General features: G+C 43.7%; 3 protein-coding genes across 7 annotated transcripts in view; 2 read left to right on the top strand and 1 right to left on the bottom strand.

Moving 5' to 3' along the window:
• Positions 1–1,002: 1,002 nt before the first annotated feature.
• On the top strand, positions 1,003–5,443 carry VCPKMT (valosin containing protein lysine methyltransferase). 2 transcript variants are annotated; one of them, XM_078864306.1, is made up of 5 exons: positions 1,003–1,285; positions 2,826–2,936; positions 3,757–3,829; positions 4,396–4,515; positions 5,072–5,443. In XM_078864306.1, the coding sequence occupies exons 1-5, from the start codon at positions 1,017–1,019 to the stop codon at positions 5,177–5,179; spliced, it is 681 nt and encodes a 226-aa protein (XP_078720432.1). In that variant the 5' UTR covers positions 1,003–1,016; the 3' UTR covers positions 5,180–5,443. The 2 variants fall into 2 exon arrangements, with proteins under 2 accessions (XP_078720432.1, XP_078720431.1); XM_078864305.1 differs by lacking the exon at positions 5,072–5,443 and having other exon boundaries at positions 4,396–4,964.
• MORN2 (MORN repeat containing 2) lies at positions 5,425–10,788 on the bottom strand. 3 transcript variants are annotated; one of them, XM_078864307.1, is made up of 5 exons: positions 10,544–10,788; positions 8,560–8,610; positions 7,642–7,812; positions 7,036–7,172; positions 5,425–5,753 (listed from the first exon to the last, which is right to left on the bottom strand). In XM_078864307.1, exons 2-5 carry the CDS (start codon positions 8,584–8,586, stop codon positions 5,648–5,650), a joined length of 441 nt encoding a protein of 146 aa, XP_078720433.1. In that variant the 5' UTR covers positions 8,587–8,610; positions 10,544–10,788; the 3' UTR covers positions 5,425–5,647. The 3 variants fall into 3 exon arrangements, with proteins under 3 accessions (XP_078720433.1, XP_078720435.1, XP_078720434.1); XM_078864309.1 differs by having other exon boundaries at positions 7,642–7,767; positions 10,544–10,786; XM_078864308.1 differs by having other exon boundaries at positions 7,642–7,748; positions 10,544–10,785.
• Positions 10,789–10,856: 68 nt separating this feature from the next.
• The window catches only part of DHX57 (DExH-box helicase 57), a 28,971-nt gene continuing 27,436 nt past the window's right edge, over positions 10,857–12,391 (top strand). The window contains exon 1 of one of the 2 annotated variants that reach the window (XM_078864304.1): positions 10,857–10,927. The gene's annotated coding sequence lies outside the window, so the exon portion shown is untranslated. Of the gene's footprint in view, positions 10,928–11,045; positions 11,156–12,391 lie in introns of those variants that run through there. The other variant, XM_078864303.1, reaches the window with a different exon arrangement.

Raw genomic sequence — 12,391 nt, 5'->3', positions numbered from 1 at the left:
AGATTTGATCTAGATTTCAAGCACTCTCAGCTTTCTAGATTTGATCTAGATTTGAAACACTCTGAGATTTTTAGATCTGATGTCGATTTGAAGGACTCTGAACTTTCTAGATTGATCTAGATTCTAAGCACTGTGAGCTTTCTCTGCGTTGACCAACGCCTTCAAGTGACCCCAGAGATTCAAAATAAAGTTCAGTGGCGTGAGATCGGAGCTTCTCGTTGGCCATTCCACAGGCCCTCGACGTCGTCCTTTCCAATGTCCAGGGAAATATTAATTGGTTATTTTCCTCCATTATTCGAGACCCTGTATGAAGACTGGCAATGTTACGGCGAGGTGGATGGGTGGCCAGCACCACTCCCGACCACCGCCTTTGTCTCCCCAGTGGCGATGCTTACCACACACCGCACCGGCTGCGGTACTTATTTGAGGCTGAGTCAACCCAGAGGAGGCTCACGACCGGTTCAGATAACTCATCACTGGTGGTGGTGTGGCCGTGAGTGGTCATCGAAATCGGGTGGTTCGTAGCGCAGCGCGCTCACTGCTACTCGTACGACCGCTCCTCACTAACCATGTGTGGTCCAGATGTCTTGTGACGTCAAATTAATTGACCCCCAAAATAACGTTTCTCATTTGCACATTCATTTATGTTTTAAATAAACCTTGATGTAAAAATATTAAGTTTTTGAGAATTAAATGGGGATCACAAGACATCTGTACCACACTGTACAATGACGTCCGTACCTAATACGCTCTTTCAATTCCCTACCCAAGAAGCTCTTTCAATTCCCTACCAAAAGAAACCCATTAAATTCCCTACCCAAGAAGCTCTTTAAATTCCCCACCTAAGATGGCCTCTCAATGTCCCCACCTAAGATGGCCTCTCAATTCCCTACGTAAAGACGTCCTTGCACTGTCCCCACCTAAGATGGCCGTCGGGATTCGCTAACTCGCGCCAATTGACGCCCCCAGCCCCGCCCCTGTGCCTGACCCCCCCCCCCGGCACACGTGGAGCCGGCATGGAGGAGGAGGAGGGTTGCGTGTGGCTGCTGCCTCGCTCCATAGAGCGCAGGGGCGGGGGAGGCCCTGTGTGGATCAGGCAGGGAGCCGTCGGCGATGTGGGCTGTGTGGTGTGGGACGCAGCCATCGTGCTGGCCAAGTACCTCGAGACGGACGCCTTCCGCCTGCGAGGAGGAGGGGAGGGCGAGCGCAGCTGTTTGCGTGGCCGCAGGGTCCTGGAGCTGGGAGCTGGGACCGGGGCCGTGGGTCTCGTGGCTGCGAGCTGCGGGTAATGCATGAACCCGTAGAACGGTGTTCGTCGCTAATGTTTAGAGGTGGGGGGGGGGGCGGCGGCAAGTTTCGCCGATAAGACATCATCGGTGTGAGGGCCGCCACACGTTCGAAACCATTAGGAGAGGATTTGACAGCGGCACGATGATGGGGGGGGGGTCACTCTTTGTGTATTGTCGGGGGCCGCACGTCAGGGGCCTCACGAAAGGCCATGAGGGGGGCCGCCAGTGGCCCGCGGGCCTTGCAGCGATGAGCACTGGCTGAGAGGATGGAGCCCACGGGGGTCGTTACACGGGGGTGATGACTGTACTTCCGGCATGCGGAGTGGGAGGAAGACGTTGTTTCTCTTAAAATTTCTTTGTCACTCGTGATGTTACATGACGGTATTGTTGTGTTGTGTGTGTGTTTGGTCCCGCGAACCTGCCAGCGATCGTTAGGCATTTCACGTGGAGACCAGCATTAAACGAATGCCAAAAATCGAATGCACATCGACGATAAAGTAACGACCATTTCCGTTGTCTGTAATTCGTGTTGTGTATCCCCGTGGCCTCAACAGACAGGACGGTAACACCGAGCCTGACACAGGCGCCGTAAACATGGCATTGCCTGACGGGCATTGTATCCGCCGCCTCTGCGTCTCTCTTTCGCCTGTGTCACTCCGTACCCCTGGTCACGTATCTTTTTCACTATCGAGTTGTGTCTCGACATCTCCGCCTCACTTGTTTTGCCTCGCTGTGTTTATGTCTCTGGGTATGTCTCTGTGCGTCTGCATGTCTTTGTCTCGGTGTTGAAACGGCCCTCTTGAACCGGGGGGCCGCACACGACTTTCTTGGGACCTCACCTGTACAGCACAGTTCCAGGAGTTAAAGCCACTTAACCCTTCACACACACACATCCTGTTACAAGCCATCATGCATGGTTGTTTTTTATCAGTATGTCCAGGACAGGGGACGGCAATCTGGCGACCAATATCCATATTATATTGAGTATTTATTTTCACCGAATTCGAACAAAAATGTCTCTTGTTATTTTGGTTGTCAATCCAAGGTCTCGAGTCAGTCAAGTTTAATCTTCCTGGTTGGTTTTGAGCCAGATGCTGGACGTTGCGCATGAATATAATAATGTATCCAAGAAAGCCTAAGCCTCAAGACTAGATTTTATATTTCTGCATTTTAATATTTGTCCAATCCTTGGAGTACCCAGAGACAAACACGAGGGGATAACGCTCAAATATCTACAGATTGGTTCATTCGCACATTTTCTGTACTGACATCATCTGGCAAAATCGCAATCCAACAGGTTTTGGAATTACCCAAGTACTGTATGCGTGATCCACAAATCCTTGGATCTCAAATCGTACGCCACCACGCCTGGCCAATATGGAATTTGTTGCTCATCCTTCATATCTAATTGATATTTGTTTTAAGTTGAGTGAGGCTTGCACAATATTGCAAGTGTGCTGTAATATTATACTATATACGGCATTTTCTACAAGGTTGATATTACAATACATGATTCCTCTCTTTGTGTTTGTGCAGGGCTTACGTGACCCTCACGGATCTCCCACAGTTCATGGACCTGATTGAGACAAACATCAAGGACAACTCTGCATTGTTGAAGGGCAGGGCACAAGCCAAGGTACTCGAATGGTCTGTATGGCATTTTTGCCTCCTTAAAATCGCTAAGATATTTAGTAAATTTCGATTTAAAGCTTTCGTGACTGCAGGGATTCATATTCTTGGTTCTTTCGGTAAAGTCACGTAGAAGGGAAATAATTAAATTTAAAAGTTAAAACAGTAAAATTCTCTCGCATGACTTTGAGACCCCCCCACCGCCTACACACTCCACAAGGAGTGACAAACCCCATATCTGCATGTCATCAACATGCTAAATTCCTCTGTTGATATGTAAACTCCTTTGTCAAGGCGCTCTCCTCCCACCCAGCTTAAAATACGCTGCCAAGCTTAGCAGTGTTCATTAGGACGCGGTCTTTCCGACAACTCTGTTCTTCACCTGAGGACAGCTGCTTGCGTTGTGGCTGAAACGTCGTGATAATTTTATTGTTTTATTTGTATTACTTTATTATTTCCTTTCTACGTGACGTTACCGAAAGAACCAATAATATTTAGTAAATGCTCTTTATCGTATTGTTTACTTGAATGAACTACCGTATTTAAATGTCCTCATGTAATGTCAATCTCCTCAAAGGGCTCAGATCTTGCAAGGAACAACATCTGCTTACATCATAAATGATAATGCTGAAATCACTACAGCGAACAAGAGGTCCAAGATAATTTTAAAATAACTTATGAAGACTGAACAAGTTGCTTTTGATTAAAATAGAAAAAAAAAATCTACTTTATTGCTGAGGATATATGGTTTATTTTACCAGTGATGTAAATGTTCTTTACTTGACCAACATTGAATAAATACTGTAGTTCTTAAACTTGTGAACATTTTCCCTCACAGGGGAAAAAGTATAGAAGAATTTCTTCCTCCTCCTGATTACATACTCATGGCTGACTGCATCTACTATGAACAGGTAATGGCCAGATAACTGCCATCAACGACATGCTCATTCGCAGGTCTTCATGAGTCCAGGCATAAGTAACATAATTCAAGTAATCTATTTGGGTATGGGGTTATATTTAGATTTTATGACTAATTGTACAATTCACCATCTGCAGGGCTATGCTTCATAATCTGAATTTGAGTGTAATGCTAGTTTTATTATGTTTATGTATCTGATGTTTTCATATAATTCGGCTTCGCTATTGCATAAGATTTCTCAGTTATGCAGTCTCGTGTTTTCGGATTGTACCTCATTGTCCGGTACGTCTGACATTTCACTGCCCGTTCTGGGAGCTTCTTCAGGAACTGAATATTCACATTAGATTGCTAGAATTCGGATGTATACGTCTAAATATAAACAGATCTCCTATTAATGTGTATGGTTGCCTTCTAGGGTCTTGAGATGCCTTGACATGCTACGAAATTAAAATTGTAATACTGTACCTAGCAAATACCTCTCAGATAAAGTTGTCTTACGGATGCTTTTTGTGTAAGTGTGGTTATATATCTTTACCAGAAAGTGTTGTCTTTTTTAAGTCTCTGGAGCCACTGGTAAGGACTGTTGCTGCCCTGTCTGGGCCAAACACCCTTGTGATCTGCTGCTATGAAGAGCGCACAGCAGGACGCAATCCACTAATACAGAGCAGATTTATACAGGTGAAGTGCGTGCGTGTTTACATGTGGCCTTGGTTAATCTTGGTGTGGTCTGTGATCCACAACAATCCTGTGATATTATTTGGTTCTCTCTATATTTTTATTCACTTTATTTTTAATTATTATTTTCTATCTATGTGATTTTACCTACGTGACTTTATGAAAGAACCAAAGAATTTGAATTCCTGCAGTCACGAAAGTTTTAAGTCAAAATTTATCCTGTAATACCTTTGAGTTTAATTGATAACCCAGTAAATTACGTGTAAGTTGTAATTGATCAGATTAGTATTTTTCTGTATTCAAGAAGCAGGTATAAAACAGTGTTCACCGCATTAGCATTAATGTAAGTTAAGCATAGAATTTGCAATGCACATTCATCAGCAATATTAAATGTTTATAACGCACAAGTTGATGCATGTACGGTATTAGAGAGCATACGTCAGTTTAAATCAATACAGATTAATGCAAACCTAGAAGTTGAATTTTTTTTTAACTCCTGTACAAGTGTGTGCACATTTAGGCCACTTAACTAATTGTACTCAAACTGTGTGTGGCACAGCTGATCGAGCAAGAGTTTGAGGTGGAGAAAATCCCAGTGGAAAATCACGACCAGGAGTTTTGCAGCGACGACATCAACATCTTGCACTTGCGCAAGCTCTGCAATTGACACACGTCACCTTGCATGCAGCGCGGCCAAGGGACCATATTCATACAAGCCTTTTTGTATATAAATTGTGAAAATATGTAACTGCAAATCGTGCATAGTGGGAGCAATCAGTGGCAGTTGTACATTTCTGAGGGTGTCCTCTTGATTTACATTTTTTAAAAGTCTGTTGACTGAGGGCTATTTCAATGTACACGGTTGTGCTTGAAGGTTTGTTTTGACACGTATAAGCATCTCATGAGCCACGGTTCATCCATTGTGTTTCTTTATTTTTGGTTCATAATGTATTTTGCAATAAATAAAATAAACTTTTACATTCTTTTAAATTCATCATTGAGCATACGGGTGCTTTCTATCACCAAATGCAACTGTAGATTTCCATTACACTGATGTCACTTTTAAAATGTTCCAAAGGTGCCCACTTCATTTCAGGTGTAATAATGGCGAAGGACATGCTTTGCACGACTGCAGTCATCCCATGTTGAGTTTGAGCTTGAGGCCTGGTGCAGCCTTTTTGTGGAACATCCCTGTCCACTCTTGTCCTTCTGTGTCTGTGAACATACCTTCCCCTTTTAGCCTGCAGCAAAGAAACACAAGTAAACGAGTTCAAACAGTAACATGCACACGTCTCTTTATTTCTTCTTAATGAAATTATAACCTCTTAATGAGCTTCCAGACTTTCACATGTGTACTACTACTCAATGAAACGTTTCAAAATACTTTTGCTACTGTTGTTACCAGAGGTGTGGACTCGAGTCATGTGACTTGGACTCGAGTCAGACTCGAGTCATGAATTTGATGACTTGCGACTCGACTTGGACTTGCATAACAATGACTTTGTCCCACCTATGAGATGTGGACTCGAGTCATGTGACTTGGACTCGAGTCAGACTCGAGTCATGAATTTGATGACTTGCGACTCGACTTGGACTTGCATAACAATGACTTTGTCCCACCTCTGGTTGTTACTGGTGAACTGCTTAGTGTGCCATGGTAAAACATTGCCTTTGGTCTTTTCATGCTATGCAGAACTACAAGCCGACTACTGTCATTTAACTCATTGTACACTGTCAGCTACTAAAGAAAAGACTTCTGGACAAATATTTCGAGGAGAGCTTTCTTGAATATTTAATAGGGCAGCATATTTCCAAAGATGTATATATTTACTGGTAATGTGCATTTTGTTCAACGCTCAATTATGTGCATGCTGAGCACACATAGTTTGAATTATTTCCACATTCCTATGCACCTATTAATAAGGCCCAGATGGGCAGGACTAAAAAATGTTGGTCTCGTTAAGAATTGAACGTCGAAGATAGTCTAGAAATATTATTTTAAAAATCACTTCAGATTTTGCTGATGACATGTCCAATGAAGATTACCTGCAGGAAATTTTAGAATTACCGAAGAAGGCTGCACAGTTGGGTTTGAGATAAATATGCACAACATAAGTCAAGTACAACAAGATTGGTAATAAATTGAGATATCTGATGGAGGGACACAACTGGAAAGCAGCAGAATATGTATACCAGATCAGTTATGGAGACAAGACGATGATGAGATAAAAAAACCCATAAAGGTACAGGAAGAGAGCAGGTTGGAGTTCTTTTGGCAAGCTGAACTATCAAACAGACTCAAAAGAGCTGGGCCATGTGCCATAGCATGCCCAGCACAAAGGTGAATAATCCTTGCTTACTTGTCAGTTATGGAGACAATACCATGAGATTAAAAAACCATAAAGGTACAGGAGAGAGCAGGTTGGAGTTATTTTGGCAAGCTGAACTATCATAAACAGACTCAAAAGAGCTGGGCCATGTGCCATAGCATGCCCAGCACAAAGGTGAATAATCCTGTCTTACTTGTTGTGTTGAAAGCTTCCGATGTACTTGACTCCACTGGGCCACGTGTAGGTGCCTGTGCCATGGTACATATTGTCGTGGAAACTTCCCTGGTACACGGCTCCCGACAGGTAAACCAGCCGTCCTGTCCCCTCCATCTGTGGCATTGTTCGGATAAAACATTTTAGAATTTAAAAATCAAGTCACTTCTAATCAGACTCCAAGCTCATTTTAACATCTAGCAAATGCCTGCAATTGTGCAAATAATGCTTGAGTGCAGCTCAAGCCCTTCTAATTATTTAACACCTTGGACATTTCACCACTTTGACGAACACCGTTATTCCAAATAAGCCTCCGATCACTGATCCACGAAAGATCTCCAGAATGTATCTCCAAAACAATGGCCAGCATTTAATTCGCATATCTCATCAACCATATTGTGAATCACTGATCTCCAAAATTTCAATCAATGCACCGCTCATAAAAGTAAGCTATTTCCTGAATAATCTGGACGTAGACTAATATGTTGGTATTCAGCTATATGCAAAAGAAAAGAGCAGTGATTTTTGCGAACAAGACTACAGGTTCAGGGTACTATTATTTACAAAAAAAGAACCTAGTGCTCACCTTGTCGTGTTTCCACTGGCCTGTGTAGATGCTGCCCCCTGCCGTGCGATGCGTCCCAGTGCCATGTCGCTCCATCACACCATCCTCACTCTTGCTGTACTCACCCTCTGCAAGATGTGTAGAGAACTGTTGCCCCAAGGAAATCATTGATCTCCAAATAATACCGTGATCCTACAGTGTAAGTCAAAACATAATTGTAATATGTGGGCAAAGCAGCCTTGTGGCAAGTTTGGTCCAAATATATCTTTACCTCTGCCATCAGCCCTTCCTGTAAGCTCAGGGTCATGTAGCTCACAGATACATTTAGAAAGGAACAAATGTTTATGAACTGTGGATAATTCTTCAAACACAGACAAATTGAATACACTTTGGGGAACAATTTCCTTAAGATTTTCTATACCCACACAATTATGCAGGCAACTATAGCAATGTTCTTTAATAACAAATATCTCATCTTTTGAATGCATTTTCTGCACCGCAATCTTGGGCTGTACTTTGTGCTCGAAGTCTCTCTTGCAAAATAGACGTCTCCGTAAACTCTCACAAACTGTAAACAATCGTCATGTTTGAATGTGATTAATCATCCATAATATAGGTTATTTTTAATTTAAAAAAACATTTAAATCCATAGATGAGCAAAAAATAGCACAAGACCCACCATACCATAAAAGCATAATTGATGTTTTGTAGGATTGTCATGTGTCATAGAAACAACTCGTGTATTTTGTTGGTATATGTTATGTTAGTCATTCAAAGTGCATGAGCATGACATACTTGGGTGTGTCTGATGGATCCTAAGAATGATGAGTCAGATGGGAGGAAAATGTTTAAACAGTTCTCAGGGTGTATTTAAAATGAGTAGAGAAATAACACATGGTTTAAGGCAACTTACATTTCATGCGAGGTATTTGTGCTTACCGTATTTGTCTCCATTGGGGAAGACATATGAACCACTTAATATAACTTGCCCTGAAAAAAAACAACACTACACTTAGAAAACGTAATTTAATTACATATTTACCGATTACAAAAAAATCACTTTGAGAAAATATTAATACACGTCCAGTTCTGTAATGCCCTTTAACGAGGAATACCTCACTTTTTGACTCGAGACTTTTTAAGTAGTTATCCGAATTGTACAGAGAAATTTAGTTTTCAGGTCCATACAGCGTACAGCCGTTTCAATATGGGCAATTTGTTGTGTCTATTTGTGTTTCTCTCTTGTGATGGGACGTTGCAGGGTGAACGTTGAGATTTATAAGGGCACGGAGTGACCAATAAGGTCTGAAGTGGTCTCTAATAAGGTAGGCATTGATAAGGGGTTGACAGGTATGAGAGTCCTGTATTAGGATGTTTGGTCAATTTCACACATGATTCATTGGTATGGGAGATAAACTCTAGCATGAAAGTGTAACATGCAACGTTCTGCACAGAGTCAAGAATCCAATGCTAGACTGCCATCTGCCTCCCTCAAATCCGAAGCCTACAACACCTGGTTTCTCCCAGGCTGTCGCCCATCAGAGAACCAGGTTCAAACATGTTTAGCTTCCGAGATCCATTCACAGAAATTTCACACAAATGCCGATGCTCGTACTGGGACCCAATAACGCAACAATGATCCTCATAAAATAACAAACTTTACGTATTATAAAACTCAGAATATCAGTAGCTGCAGGGTTGGTGAATCATGCAGAGCTCATGGTCTGCTGTTAAACTCCCAACCTGATCATCTCAGATGGCTTTTCATCAACGATACTACAGTGCCTGACATTTAAACAGTACTATACTGTGTCCGAATGTCTTGATCGAAAACGTAATTCCACAGGACCCTGTTCTGTCAGTCTCTCAAACTTCACCAACATAAACTTAATTTGGAGCTTTGTGGTTCACCAACATAAATTTTTGCCTTTTCCCAGGGATTACTCGTGTACATGGGCGTGCTTTTTCTGTTCGTCTTGAGATAGACGTTTTAAAAAAAAATAGCTTTACAGGAAAGAATGCTTGTTGCTGACCAATCTGTAAGGAATGTTGTGGTAATCCCCTATGATCAGAGCATGTTTCTTGTTTGCATGTTCACCACAAGTGCGTGTGGTTAATGCAGACAGGATTCCTTGCAAATAGATTATGTTTGGTGTTTAACATCTTAAAACCTAAATTTTGATTTAAAGCTTTCGTGACTGCAGGAATGTATATTCTGGTTCTTTCGGTAAAGTCACGTAGAAGGGAAATGATAAAATTTTAAAAAGTGTGAAATCCACAGCAAGAAAATTTGAAAACCGCCACTTTTTTCAAATTTTCTTGCTGTGGATTTCACACCTGATCACGATTGCTTGTGTTGCAGTCGAAACGTCGTGAGAATTTTTATTGTTTTATATTATTATTTTATTATTTCCCTTCTTCGTGACTTTACCGAAAGAACCAGAATAAAAAAAATATCTTAAAACCTGTTTTATTGCCAGAAAGGGTAAAACCTATTGTTTTATTTTGATACTGGAAAGAAAGGTCACGTATTGTGGCCATCCTCTTTTTCGGTGTGGGGTTTATTCAGCTGAATCGAGCTTCCCTCTCGGATCCAAAACCACTTATGAAGGAATTGGTCAAACATTCCGACGCAGTGCTCTCCAGAACATCACCCCTCAACCAACAAATGAGAATCTTCCTGATAAACATATCACTGTTGTAATATTAACATGACGGTATTCATGCATGTTGCATATTGAATTATTTAGTCGATCTCCCGCCGTCCCGACACCAACTCTTTGCCTTTTGCGTCTCCACTCCACACCGACCGCCCCTCGGACTCTTGCCGATACCAGAAGCGTCTTCTGGTAGAGCCAGAGACGCGGAGTGATGAGCAACAAACGCGACGTTCTCCCCGAGTCCCGTTGACTCTTCAACTCACCCGACATTGACTCGAGCTTTAACGCGCCCCACCACCACCACCACCACCTATCGAGGCTGCAGCCGCCGCTGTGGTTATCGCTGCCGTTGTGTTCAGCGCGCGAGCTCGGCCTCTTCGCCGCCTCTGTGCAGCTTCGTCGGAGGTTAAAGTCGTCGTCGTCGTCTCCCTCGCGGCTCTGTAATTGACCGCCGAGTTGTTAGTTTAAGCGGCGGCGCCGCTGTCAACAAAAGCCTCGGGCCCTCGGTAACCGTGGCAACGCGGCAGCTTCCGGTCGTCGGTGCTACGTCGTGCGGAAACGCGCAATTATGGCAACGTAAGACGTTCCGGGCGGTGGAAGAGAGGAAAAAAGCGCAGCAAAGTCGTGCCCGAATAACTGTTACAACGGTAAAGAGCGTTTCGCGTAACATTTACGGATACATAAAGACTCGATTTTTATTCACGTACGGTTGATTAGCGCTAGATAATAAACGAGCGTTTTAGCTCCCGAGTTTGAAGCGGCTTCGTTCTGAACGATCGCGATCGCCGATTGTTTCCGCGGACAAAAAAGGATTTGGTTCCGGTCTCGGCAGCATGGCGCCGCTCGCGTGAAGCCGGCGTCTGGAGCAGCGTGAGGTGACGCGTCTCTCAATTCCTTCTCGTTCAACTATCGATCCCCCCTGTATTTACCACCACTACTACTACACACGCGCACGAAACGGCGAATAATCTGTCGGGTTTTTCTGTTTGAAGTGGAGCTTCTGTCCTGTTACTCGATCGGCTTGTGTCGCCGCCGCCGCGGCTTGCATTGTGTCATCGCCGCCGCCTCCGCCGCGTGTTGCCGAACCCCCTCGGGCTCCTGTTCGCTCTCGTCGTGCGTCTCACCGCTGCGGGAAGCGGCTCTCGGTCGGCGGGGTGGTGGGGGACGACGGCTGGTAATGGCTCTGTCGGTTTCACGACAGCCGCGTCGTGTTCACGGTGGCTGTGTTCATTCACAATGGCTCTATCGGTTCATCATGGCCGTGCCGGGTTCGTCATGGCAATGTCGGATTGGTGATGGGATACACGATTTTACAATTGGTGCCTGGGCTCATAAGAGGCTACGAGGCTTCATAATGGCCATGCCGGGTTCATAATTACGGTGTCATTCTCATCCGATTAGCACGTTTGGCTACGTACGGTGCGAAAGAAGTTGGACGTACTTACGTTTGTAATGGCTGTGTTCCAAATATATCAGATAGAGAAACGTATACGCACACTTGATATGATTACAGTTCTTATATAAGCTCTGTTTGGAGAATTCGAATGGAAACGTCTGATACAAGCACACTTCGATAATAAGGCATTATAGCAAGCTTCTACTGCACCATAATTGGCAGTCTTTTTTGGATGTGAAAAATAATTTCGCGCGGTTTAAAAGCATTATACATTCTCGACACTACTCCCGGGGATAAACAGTGAACTCTGTGACCTAAGTTCAATTCCCAGCCAAATCTAACATTAGTGGCGATTCATGTCTGAGCAGTTCCTGAGTCCCTCCCCACCACCCCTCCCTCTCACGCCCCCTGCATGCACCCACCCGCACTGGAGAAGTATGGTTAGCGTGGTTGAAGTATGGTGAAATGACCACAACCTGCACGGCGTAGGGAGGCCTTCATCCTGAAGTGGATTGACAAAGGCTGCATGTTTACTCACACACTCACATTGTTTTGCTGGGTGTGATTGTGTCATAGTGCTTGAGCCAGTTACTAGTCGCTGCTGACTGACACAGTCAATGAGCCTTCCTGTATAGTGACATTCACAAAGCCTAATATGGTGATAGGTTGATACCTAAGTGAGATTTGTGGGTGAAGGGCGTCAGCCAGCGAGTTA

Source organism: Lampetra fluviatilis, chromosome 18 (genome assembly GCF_964198595.1).
Source record: "Lampetra fluviatilis chromosome 18, kcLamFluv1.1, whole genome shotgun sequence".
Classification (NCBI taxonomy): Eukaryota; Metazoa; Chordata; class Hyperoartia; order Petromyzontiformes; family Petromyzontidae; genus Lampetra; species Lampetra fluviatilis.
Note: the sequence above shows the minus strand (reverse complement) of the source record. Positions and strands in the feature narration are given on the sequence as shown.